Raw genomic sequence first — 11,111 nt, forward strand, 5'->3', positions numbered from 1 at the left:
TATATATATATATTTGTATAGATATTGTAAGCATTTTATATCATATATATAGAGATAATACTAGTAATAATTTTTTGCCGGAAACAGCCTCTTCATTTCAAGTATGCTTACATCAACATTTCCCAGACTTCGTTTACAAGTTGGAAAATAGTCATCTTTTATAACTTTGATTTTGAGAAATGAAATTAACGTAGGATTTTTAACATCACCACCATTAATTTATCCTTGCACATGCTTTTCTTGAACTAAAAATGTATTATTTTCTCACTGTAGAAGAGTAACGGGAATATATAGATAGAAGATTAGTAATATTTGTCATTTCGGCTTAGATGATTTTTTAAATGCAAGAAGAGAAAAAAAAAGTTAGTTGGAGGGATAAAAACCTTTTGATTTGTTAGCAGATAAATTAAAGTGGTTGGATTGAATGCATATGTATGTATATATAGGCCAAGCATTAATGGAGTTGAAAAGTAGCTTCACAAACATAGCCGATGTTTTGCTTGAATGGGATGACATTCACAATAATGATTTCTGCTCGTGGCATGGTGTTTACTGTGATAATGTCACCTTCACTGTTCAATCTCTGTGAGTTCTCTCTTCCTACCCTTTTACTTCATTTATTTCACTTTATAAGCAATTGCTGCTTGCATTTTTGTAATAAGCTGTAAAGTTTGAACTTTATGTTTTTATGTATGTATAGGAATCTGTCAAACTTGAATCTGGGTGGAGAGATATCCACTGCCATTGGTGATCTACCCAACTTGCAATCCTTGTATGTATTTCTTGGATTTATATATTATATTCGCCTTAAATATGAGTGGAAGTTTTGATTTTAGCCCCCAATTGTTTTTAGTTGTAAGCTAGTTAATCGTTTTGGTTTTAATCGATGTCGATGATATGTCAACACCACGAATGATTATGTCATGAAGTATGACATGCTCACCTATTGGTATTAGCAACATCATCACTAGGAACTTAAACAAGAACCTTGGAATGTGTATAAGGACTAAAACCTAAAAGAATAAATTATAGGGTCTGAAACAAAAATTCAGTATATTCTCAATGCCCAAAATTTGTTCAGCCTTACTATCTGTCTAAATTTTGATTTGATTATTATTATTATATCCACTCTGACCTATGCCTTTATGTCAATGGCAGAGACTTTTCGGGGAATAAACTAACAGGACAAATCCCTGATGAAATTGGAACCTGTGCTCAACTTATACATTTGTATGAAACTCACTCTAGTCTTATTTGCATGTTGTCTGCCTTACTATGCTGTCTTATTTTCCTGTGTATGACAAAAGTTATTAGCTGATCACATTACTGTCTTCATGGAATTGAAGGGATTTGTCTGAAAATCAGCTATATGGTGATATACCATTCTCCATTTCCAAGCTAAAACAACTCGAGTTTTTGTAAGTTCTAAACCACTAGAGATAGCATTCATAACATATATTGCTACTTGAAAATGAGAGTCCTAAGTTCATTTGTTCAATGCAGGAATTTAAAGAATAATCAGTTGACTGGTCCAATCCCCTCTATTTTAACACAAATTCCAAACCTAAAGATTCTGTAAGTTTTACGTTTGTCATCATTTGATTTAATTCACTAGTCTTTGTAGCCATGTGTATGAAGAAACATGTTTTTTGGTCATGTGTTATTGTTCAATGTCACTTAGGCTGCTTGGAAATACGTTATAATTACTCTTTGTCTTGTTTACAGTGATCTTGCTCAAAATAGGTTCACAGGGGAGATACCAAGACTACTCTATTGGAGTGAAGTGTTACAGTACTTGTAGGTTCAAAATTTTCTTTGTTTAATTTTTAAAAAGATGGTTTCTTACCATTTCCATATTCTACACATGGTTTTCATATGTTTGTACAATGATGCAGAGGGTTGAGAGGGAACATGTTGACTGGAACTTTGTCCCCTGATATGTGTCAGTTAACTGGTTTAGGTTATTTGTGAGTATTCCATCACTGACAACTCTCTCGTATTATTTTGATAGTCTCTTCAATGGTATGATCTTTTTTTGTTCTATTTTTGCATGACTTTCCAGTGATGTGAGAGGCAATAATTTGACGGGAACTATACCTGACAGTATTGGGAACTGCACAAGTTTTGAAATCTTGTATGTTTTATTATAGTGTGTTTATTATCTGCATTCTTATCTTATTTGTTCTACATTGTCACCATTTTCTTTCTATTTTCAGGGATTTATCATACAATCAGATAACTGGGGAGATCCCTTATAATATTGGTTTTCTGCAAGTAGCTACTTTGTCAGTACTTTTGTTTTTTTGTTATTATGCTAATATTGTCTTAACTATAGTACATTCAGTTTGTGTCTATCTCTTCAATATTAGAAGTAGGAGTACCAGCTCAATAATCGTATTTTTTTCCTGCTTAGGTCACTTCAAGGAAATAGACTTACTGGAAAGATTCCAGAAGTGATCGGTTTAATGCAAGCCCTTGCTATTTTGTAAGTGCGCTCACCAAATACTCTGTATGAAGATCATGTAGACGTTTTTCTTTGAGATTACATTTCCCGAGATTGTTACTGACTTGCCTGCTGAAATTTGTGTCGATTGCATACTGGCATTGTGGCAGGGATTTGAGTGAAAATGAGTTGGTTGGACCCATCCCTCCAATACTGGGCAACCTGACGTTTACTGGCAAGCTGTAAGTGTGAATCAAACTCGATTATTGCTTTTATTTGTCATTGTTTCTTAACCGTGCTCTTTGATTTTTAGTTACCTTCATGGAAACAAGCTTAGTGGCTCAATACCTCCCGAGCTTGGGAATATGTCTAAACTGAGCTACTTGTGAGTTGATATCCAAACGTCTTTTTTCAGCACTAGTTTTCCTACAATATTTAACTGTATGATTTTTTCTTCCAGGCAATTGAATGGAAATCAACTAGTTGGTAGTATTCCTGACGAATTTGGAATGCTGGAAAATCTCTTTGAATTGTGAGTTTGTCACCCCATCATGCAGTTAACATAGTTGATATTGCTGGTATTTTTATAATGCATGTCTTGCTCCTGTTCAGAAATCTTGCAAATAATCATCTGGAAGGATCGATTCCTCATAACATAAGCTCGTGCACTGCGTTAAATCAGTTGTAAGACTTCTAAACACTTTGCACATATTATTTTGTCTGCTTTACAATTTTCTGTTGTCTTTTATTAATACCTTGGCATGCAGTATTTATTTGTCCATTCATCTGTTTCTTCTTTGCAGTAATGTTCATGGTAATCACTTGAGTGGTTCCATTCCTCTGAGCTTCCGCAGCCTTCAAAGTCTGACTTACTTGTATGTCCTGGCAATATACAATTATTTTTTTATCATCCCGTTACTGTTAGATTTCTGTCCTACTAATTATTGTATTGATCTGTAGAAACCTTTCTGCCAACAACTTCAAAGGCAATATACCTGTGGAATTGGGTCATATTGTTAATCTTGATACACTGTAAGTTTTGTAAAACATAAATACATGTCTGACATAATGATTTAAATGTATGATTGAATGCTGAGCTATACTTATGTTTTTGCTTCAGAGATCTGTCCAGCAATAAATTTTATGGACATGTCCCAGCATCTGTTGGCTTTCTGGAGCATCTCCTGACCCTGTAGGGTGGACTTTGCAATTAGATCTTGTGATCTTAACTTATTCTGGAATTCCTTAATCTTTATCAAGATTTATATTCATGCATTACATTCTTTACATATATGCAGGAATTTGAGCCATAACCACCTTGATGGTCCTTTGCCTGCTGAATTTGGTAATCTTAGAAGCATGCAGATCCTGTAAGTTCTATAGGCCCTTTCATGAATGTTAAAATTGTTGTCCTCATATTGTCTATCTTATAGTTATACTGGTTCGCAACGTTTTGCTTCTGCCTCTAGGGATATGTCATTTAACAATCTGTCCAATAGTTTACCTCCGGAGTTTGGCCAGCTGCAAAACATTATGTCTCTGTACGTTTATTCACCACTCGATGTTTTCAATGATCAGTTTCTTGACAAATTTCATTAATGTGTCTTTACTTGAACGGAATGCTAGGATTTTAAACAACAATAACCTGTGTGGGGAGATTCCAGATCAATTAACCAACTGTTTCAGTCTTATGTCTCTGTGAGTATGACCGATAGTTCGCTGGTTGTTTCCCTTTTGATACTATTCTCTTCAGTAATGTTTATGAACTAATCCAATGGTTTTCTTCTGTCATTTTTAGGAACTTTTCTTACAACAACCTTTCTGGAGTTGTGCCTTCTACGAAAAATTTCTCACGGTTTTCAGCTGATAGGTATTGTCGCAATACTTAGGACATTAGTTCTTCCCAACATTTATATATCAAGGATATGTAACCATCTATAATTGCAGCTTCATTGGGAATCCTTTACTATGTGGGAATTGGTTAGGATCAATATGCCATCCTTTCATATTGACATCCAGAGGTATGTGACACCGACTTGTTTGAAAAGTTTTTGGTACAACATTGCTTATAATTATATATAATGAGTCAGATTTTGTACATATTATGTTTTTTCAGTGGCTTTCTCAAAAGTTGCAATTGCGTGTCTCTTATTTGGAATTGTCATATTATTGGCCATGGTAACTGTTGCTGCCTATAGATACAGCCAATCAAAGCTCCTGATGAACGAACTGAGCAAAAGTGTCCAAGGCATGTTGAATACTCTAGCAGCTGTTCTGTAATTAATTTATTTTGCATTAATTTATTTTAGGCTGAATTCTCAAAATGTTTGTTCTTTTTCCCTGCCTTTTCAGGGCCTCCTAAACTTGTAATTCTTCGTATGGATATGGCTATCCACACCTTAGAGGACATTTTTAGAAATACCGAGAATCTGAGCGAGAAATATGCTGTAGGGTATGGTGCCTCTAGTACTGTATACAAATGTGTTTTGAAAAATTCTCGACCAATTGCAGTTAAGCGATTGTTCAATCAACATGCACACAACTTAAAGGAGTTTGAGACAGAACTTGAAACAGTTGGCAGCATCAGGCATAGAAACCTTGTCACCTTACATGGCTATGCTCTTACTCCCTTTGGGAATCTCCTTTTCTACGATTATATGCCAAATGGCTCTTTGTGGGATCTTCTTCACGGTAAATTTGCCGAACTGTTAAGAAATTTGGTATTGACTTGGACAAGAAACTTGAATTTATTAATGTGAAGAATGTTTTTGTTTAAATATTGTTTGAGGTGATATGCACATATTATCTTCTCTGAAATGATACCATGAATTTTGTTTATTTTATTTTCTTAAAAGGTTGTATGGTTTTGTGGCTATAATGTCTGATAGGTCCCTCAAAGGTAAAACTTGATTGGGAGACACGCATGAAGATAGCTGTTGGTGCTGCTGAAGGACTTGCTTATCTCCATCATGACTGCAACCCTAGGATTGTTCACAGAGATGTAAAATCTTCGAATATCCTGCTCGATGAGAACTTTGAGGCCCACCTCTCTGATTTTGGCACTGCTAAATGCATGTCAGCCACAAAAACTCACACCTCAACTTATGTGCTTGGCACAATAGGCTATATTGACCCGGAGTATGCCCGAACTTCAAGATTGAATGAAAAGTCAGATGTCTATAGCTTTGGCATTGTTCTGCTAGAGCTACTTACTGGGAAGAAAGCAGTGGACAATGACTCTAACTTGCATCAATTGGTATGTGTATCATTTGAACTCTTCTTTTTTTGTATGTGCATGTGTATGGAAAGATGTGATATCTGATTGTTGATGTCTATAGTTTCGGCATATTTACTAATCATAATGAGTGAAACATTGAGCATGTTTATAATGATCAGATAATGTCGAAGGCGGATAACAACACTGTAATGGAGGCTGTGGATCCTGAAGTTTCTGTGACTTGCATTAGTGAGGGTAATGTTAAGAAGGCATTTCAGCTTGCTCTACTTTGCACAAAGAGAAACCCTTCAGAGAGGCCTACCATGTATGAGGTTGCAAGGGTTTTGGTATCACTACTCCCTGCAACTCCTAATACTAAAATCCATGCTCCCCCATCAAAGGTGTTTGATTATAAGCATTTTGTGATGGAGAAGGGAGGACAAAGACAATCTCAGCATGATAGCAACATTTCATCTAATGCACCATGGTTTTTTCCATTTGGTGATGTTATATCCAACAACTCCCTTTAACTCTATACATGGGAGTGTCCTTGTAGGCTAGAATGGGAACAATATTTCTGTTTTGATTAGATGTCTTTTATTTTCCTTAGTTTTTTGAAGATGGGATGTATGGATTTGTCTAGATCAGTTTACACGAACAGATCTTAAAGGAACCTGCTATTGTACATTTTATTACTAGCAATTATGCTTAATGCTAATCTATGATTGCTAAATTAGTCGTGTTTAGTTCAGTTTTTGGATTGCTGTTCTAAGCATCTATAAAAAATATTTGTCTACTTTGAAGATATGTGGTTTAAAAATATCTGTTTACTTTATGGTTCAGTGTGTATATCTAAATCTAAAAATAAAGTTGTTGACTGGGTGGATTAATTTTTTGAAAATAGTTAACCTACCTTTCTATTTTAAGCAATTATGGTTATTTCAAGGTGGCAATTTATACATCCCTGAACTCTAGTTGCATTAAATATCTACACGAGAACTGGTGGTATTGGGTAATTATTATTTATTTATTACCTTTGTACTATGGAATATTGCGCTATAAAGTTTTGAAACATAAGATCATGGGTAATGTATTTCATGATACCTCATCATTCAATAATGATATAATAAAAAGTGCAAGCTATGAATGTAAACTCACAATCCAAATCCTTAGCAAAAGCACACTATAATACAAAGGTGTAGCACGCACAATTGCAGTCATTGCAAGAGGGAACACTATATGCCATTACTTACAGAGGGAGCAAATTATGTGTCTTTGTAGCAATTGCCTCTGTGAAGTTTATTATAGGCCAAAGGATGATGTTTTGTCTTGTGGAATGTATATATGATATGCCAGGAGAACAAATAAGGTTAAGGTTCCTCCGAAGCAGATAGGTATACATTATTAAAATATAATAACAAAACTAAGCTGGAACAGCTTCAGGCACTTTTCCATTGGTTGAGACTACTAAGCTATCATAATAGTCAACCAGCACCTTCCATCCACCAGGGCACATAAATCCATCTGGAGGACTTTCTTTGTTCCTTGCAAGCGTGCGCATCTGCAATATCAACTACCTTTTGTTATCACCAAATAACAACACACTATTATCAAAAATCTACACCAACCCTGTGTTTAGCAAGGCAATGAAGAAGGCACATCTTATTTCACCAAAGATAAGTCAGTTGGTTGTGTTTTGGCAAAGGAGCTTATAAGAGACCATGAAGTGACTTATACGTCCATATTTCATAAATCACTAGGAGGTCATTTATGACTTATAAGTCAAAGACTTATTTTAATTTACATTTACTAACTAACTGATAAACTAATCTTACCAAACATTATTTTTCATCAACTAACTCATAAGCTTCCAGTTTTATGCTCCTGACTTATAAGCTACCAGCTAGCTTAAAGCTATTTGTGCCAGACATACTAGACAAGGAGGGGCTCATGTTCTTTATTTTGAAGGACTTATTGGAGACACTGAACAAGAGAAGAAAGTTTCTTCATTCAAAGAACAACATACCTTGGTGCCTGATATGAAGACAAAGTCTTGAGGCCTTGAGGGGTCAAAGAATGCCATTTTACCCTGAGTTTTGTCATATGCAGCAACCTAAAATGAACATAAATAATCAATTAATCACCACAGAAGAATGCTAAGTCAACCATATTGTATTAGTAAGAAGGTGAATTCTTCAATTACCTTGAAAGGAAGAATGTTAAGACGCTCTAGTCCTGGTGCCATGCTCAGCACTTTCTTTCCGTGGTCAGCATCATATAGATCTCTCTTCTCAACAGGATGGCTCATGCCGGCAGGGTCCCGACCGACAATGTAGAAGTTGGCCCCAGCATTGATCCTAGCCTTTGCATGCCACTGTACCTCAGTCGGTCCAGCATAGTGCATGGGAGAAGGGAAGATAGATACCACAGTTGTCTCAGGATCAAGCACACCATCCTCAAGCACCTAAAGAAAAATCAACAGCGATTTTAGCAAATTTTCAAGGTCAAAAAATCAATTTATAGGGGATATTTGTAATGGAAATATGAAAATTAGAGAGGGCATGCATCATGTAGAATGAAAGAAGAAAGTAGAAAATCAACACAATGCTTGAAGGAGTACAATCATGCTGGAAAACAAGTGAAAAAGCAGCATAGCTTCATCGATTTGACTCCATATCACATAAGCCTGCAAAAGTAATCAATTTAGTATGCATACCTTCTCATGTTGTTTCATTCGCCAATCCAGTGGGACATCATCTGCTTTGGTATAGCCTCCCAGTGGATGAAGTAAGAGGACAGGATTCTTATAACCCATATCTAGAAGCCGCTTACGAGTATCAGTCATCAGCAATGCATGGCCATTGTGAACAGGATTCCGAAGTTGGAAGGCGAAAACAGCATCAGCATTGCGCTTTGTGAACTCATCACGGAGTTCAGCAGGGGATAGCCGAAAATGATCAAGGCCATCATGATACTTAATTGGCTCTATAACCTCTAGGTCACCCCCAATAAGCCAATTTCCAGCTTTAGTTATAGCTTCTTCAACATAGGGCAGGCCAGGAGCAGTGGTTCCCCAAGTCCGGGCTATCCTTTCTTCTTTAGGGTGCTTATAAATTTCAATACTGAAATAACCAAAAGAACAATATAAGCAATGTGGAAGAAAGGAGATTTTTTTAAAAGAATGACTATATTATAAATCAGGAGTCATCCATATACGCCACCATCATATAAACTACAAGCATAAAAGTAAAAGTGTTCAACTAAAACAACTACAAACTGCATGTTATCTCCTTTAATTGATAGGAAGTAGGAACGGATACTAATTATTTTATTTCTAAATCTTTAGCATGAGCTGTTCATGATAAAAAGGTCACAGGGGTTATGCAGTCCAGATATAGTATTTATAAGACCATGTGAATTCACAAAGGACAACAATGGAATGATTTTTCCTGCAACAAACTCCCAGAAATTAACTAACAGGACTAATACATGAAGATAAGTGTGTCAAAATGGATTTAAAATAAGTAAAATGATCAATACACCAAGCATAAAGAATATGACGTATGAAGTATAAGGATGTACATAACTAGCAAGGCAGAGCAAAACCTGAATACATCTCGAGTCTTAAACAAAACAGTGAACTTAATAGAATTCTGACAATTGGAAATACAAAAATATTTCAATGAATATAAAAAAATATAAAAAACAGGTTACAGAACAAAACAATAATTCAGAGCATGATTATGTTATCGACACATTCTCCTACTTGTCAGACTCTTGTTGAACAAGGAAGAAGAGGTCTATGTCTTGGTCAATACATCTTATCTAAAAGTCAATGTTTGTACAATGTTGACACAATCATTGTTTGGCCAAGAATGTCCTTGTACACGTCAATATGTATATGACAACCTCATTTGCCTGGTATATGTACCAACATGCCTTTTAGTCTAACAAAAATGGTCAAATTTGGAGATTTATTTGCTATATCCACTTATCCATGTTCTGTGGCATACTATTTACCCATAATATTCTCTTCTCAAACTTTTTAAGTTATTATCTTAGAACTTCCAATTAAAATCACGAGGATGAAAACATAACATAATACGCCATAATTAGAATACAGAAACTACCCTAATAATTTAAAAAATAACAATATGATCATCAAAGAAGAAGCAGGAGATATGGCTTAGATTGATAAAAGTGTTGAAGCATATTCAAACCTGTTCCTTTGGGTGGATTAACATAAATAAGTGGTTGACAATGGAAGCTATCTAAATTTCTTCCTCTATTATAGTATTGTATGAGTGGTTGACTATCCAACCATAGAGTTAAAACACAAAATGAAAAAGAATTGAAGAGGGATGCAACAACACGGTTGAAAATGACTTAATCCAATCTCAGAATATGTACCCTCCCACTTAAACCCTCCCCTTATCTCAAAGATTTGAACAAAAAAGAAAGCATAGGAAAGAGGGGACTCACTTATTGAGAATAGCAACAGGATTTCCCAGAGAATCAAAAAGAGAAACTTTTTTAGAATCACCGATCCGATGCTTTTGCGAATCATCAATAGCCAAGACAATTGGCAGTGACATATTGACTAGCGATCCATCATTGAGTCTGATGGAGTTGAAATGAAGCGTTTGGAGGAACTCAGATTCTCTCATGAACCCATTGAGTGGACTGGCCCATCCTTCACTCAGGACATGAACCCATTCCAAATCAATCCGAGAAAGTTTGATCCTTGGGATGGAAAAGGCTTCACCTTTCTTAAAATCTCTCTCTGAATCATTCACCAGAAGCTCCACCAATTTTCCTCCATCGGGTTCGATCAAGCCGCTTGAAACTCGGAGCCCCGGGTGGTGTCTCGTCTTGGCACCACCAAAGAAGGTGACTTTGGAGGAAGGGGCGAAATGGGTATCGAAGGTTTTGGTGAGAGAGTGAGAGTGAGAAGAGGTTCTCAAGAAAATAGATGTAGCCATGGACGCCATTGAAGGTAAGGGCTATTTGGAAGTGATGCTTCTTTTTATAAATAAATAAAGGGTTAGTGGAGGGGCAAAAGGGTAATTCAAAATATTGAACTTGAATTGAAAAAACACAAGAGAAGGAGAGAAGTGGTTGTGTTTGCACAGAATGTGATGAGATTTATGGTTTGCATTTTCTATATGAAGGACTCAAATTGACAGGGATTGGTGTAGGGGATGAACCTGGACACTTTTTTTCCTTCCAATTCTGGCACTAGTATTCTTTACCAATTTATAGCAAAACCATCAATTATATACTACATCTAAATCTTTAAAAATAAATAATATATAAATCTTTATAGCAAAAATATATAATATATATAAATATTCTAATGAGGATATTTGGTAATTTCATCTTTAATGTTTCTGTAAAGGGGTTTTATAATGTTTGGAATGAGTTTGTAATGGTTTACATCTACTTACTAAT

At 35.6% G+C, this 11,111-nt stretch overlaps 2 protein-coding genes across 5 annotated transcripts in view; one reads left to right on the forward strand and one right to left on the reverse strand.

Annotated features, from left to right (window-relative positions):
• Window positions 1–6,396, forward strand: part of LOC109346825 (LRR receptor-like serine/threonine-protein kinase ERL2) — a 7,534-nt gene extending 1,138 nt beyond the window's left edge. The window contains exons 2-28 of one of the 4 annotated variants that reach the window (XM_019586629.1): window positions 447–585; window positions 701–772; window positions 1,159–1,230; window positions 1,347–1,418; window positions 1,504–1,575; window positions 1,726–1,797; window positions 1,896–1,967; window positions 2,063–2,134; window positions 2,217–2,285; window positions 2,414–2,485; window positions 2,614–2,685; window positions 2,757–2,828; window positions 2,904–2,975; window positions 3,056–3,127; window positions 3,247–3,318; window positions 3,404–3,475; window positions 3,564–3,635; window positions 3,742–3,813; window positions 3,913–3,984; window positions 4,070–4,141; window positions 4,242–4,313; window positions 4,391–4,464; window positions 4,560–4,691; window positions 4,796–5,134; window positions 5,332–5,699; window positions 5,840–6,061; window positions 6,095–6,396. In XM_019586629.1, the coding sequence (XP_019442174.1) occupies window positions 447–585; window positions 701–772; window positions 1,159–1,230; window positions 1,347–1,418; window positions 1,504–1,575; window positions 1,726–1,797; window positions 1,896–1,967; window positions 2,063–2,134; window positions 2,217–2,285; window positions 2,414–2,485; window positions 2,614–2,685; window positions 2,757–2,828; window positions 2,904–2,975; window positions 3,056–3,127; window positions 3,247–3,318; window positions 3,404–3,475; window positions 3,564–3,635; window positions 3,742–3,813; window positions 3,913–3,984; window positions 4,070–4,141; window positions 4,242–4,313; window positions 4,391–4,464; window positions 4,560–4,691; window positions 4,796–5,134; window positions 5,332–5,699; window positions 5,840–6,061; window positions 6,095–6,190 (2,807 nt within the window). In that variant the 3' untranslated portion in view covers window positions 6,191–6,396. Of the gene's footprint in view, window positions 1–446; window positions 586–700; window positions 773–1,158; window positions 1,231–1,346; window positions 1,419–1,503; window positions 1,576–1,725; window positions 1,798–1,895; window positions 1,968–2,062; window positions 2,135–2,216; window positions 2,286–2,413; window positions 2,486–2,613; window positions 2,686–2,756; window positions 2,829–2,903; window positions 2,976–3,055; window positions 3,128–3,246; window positions 3,319–3,403; window positions 3,476–3,563; window positions 3,636–3,741; window positions 3,814–3,912; window positions 3,985–4,069; window positions 4,142–4,241; window positions 4,314–4,390; window positions 4,465–4,559; window positions 4,692–4,795; window positions 5,135–5,331; window positions 5,700–5,839 lie in introns of all 4 variants that reach the window. The other 3 variants (XM_019586631.1, XM_019586630.1, XM_019586628.1) reach the window with 3 other exon arrangements.
• LOC109346827 (ATP sulfurylase 1, chloroplastic-like) lies at window positions 6,795–10,787 on the reverse strand. The gene is made up of 5 exons (XM_019586632.1): window positions 10,143–10,787; window positions 8,377–8,782; window positions 7,864–8,124; window positions 7,687–7,773; window positions 6,795–7,221 (listed from the first exon to the last, which is right to left on the reverse strand). Exons 1-5 carry the CDS (start codon window positions 10,649–10,651, stop codon window positions 7,084–7,086), a joined length of 1,401 nt encoding a protein of 466 aa, XP_019442177.1. The 5' UTR covers window positions 10,652–10,787; the 3' UTR covers window positions 6,795–7,083.

The sequence above is a fragment of the Lupinus angustifolius genome, chromosome LG04, assembly GCF_001865875.1.
Source record: "Lupinus angustifolius cultivar Tanjil chromosome LG04, LupAngTanjil_v1.0, whole genome shotgun sequence".
Taxonomy (NCBI): domain Eukaryota; kingdom Viridiplantae; phylum Streptophyta; class Magnoliopsida; order Fabales; family Fabaceae; genus Lupinus; species Lupinus angustifolius.

Excerpts from the sequence above, each read along its gene's own strand:
- LOC109346827 (XM_019586632.1), bottom strand. The coding sequence starts at position 10,651 with ATGGCGTCCATGGCTACATCTATTTTCTTGAGAACCTCTTCTCACTCT. Across the intron at positions 8,783-10,142 it reads CCTGTTGCTATTCTCAATAA|TATTGAAATTTATAAGCACC; the intron begins GTGAGTCCCCTC and ends TGGTTATTTCAG. Across the intron at positions 8,125-8,376 it reads GAATGAAACAACATGAGAAG|GTGCTTGAGGATGGTGTGCT; the intron begins GTATGCATACTA and ends ATTTTTCTTTAG.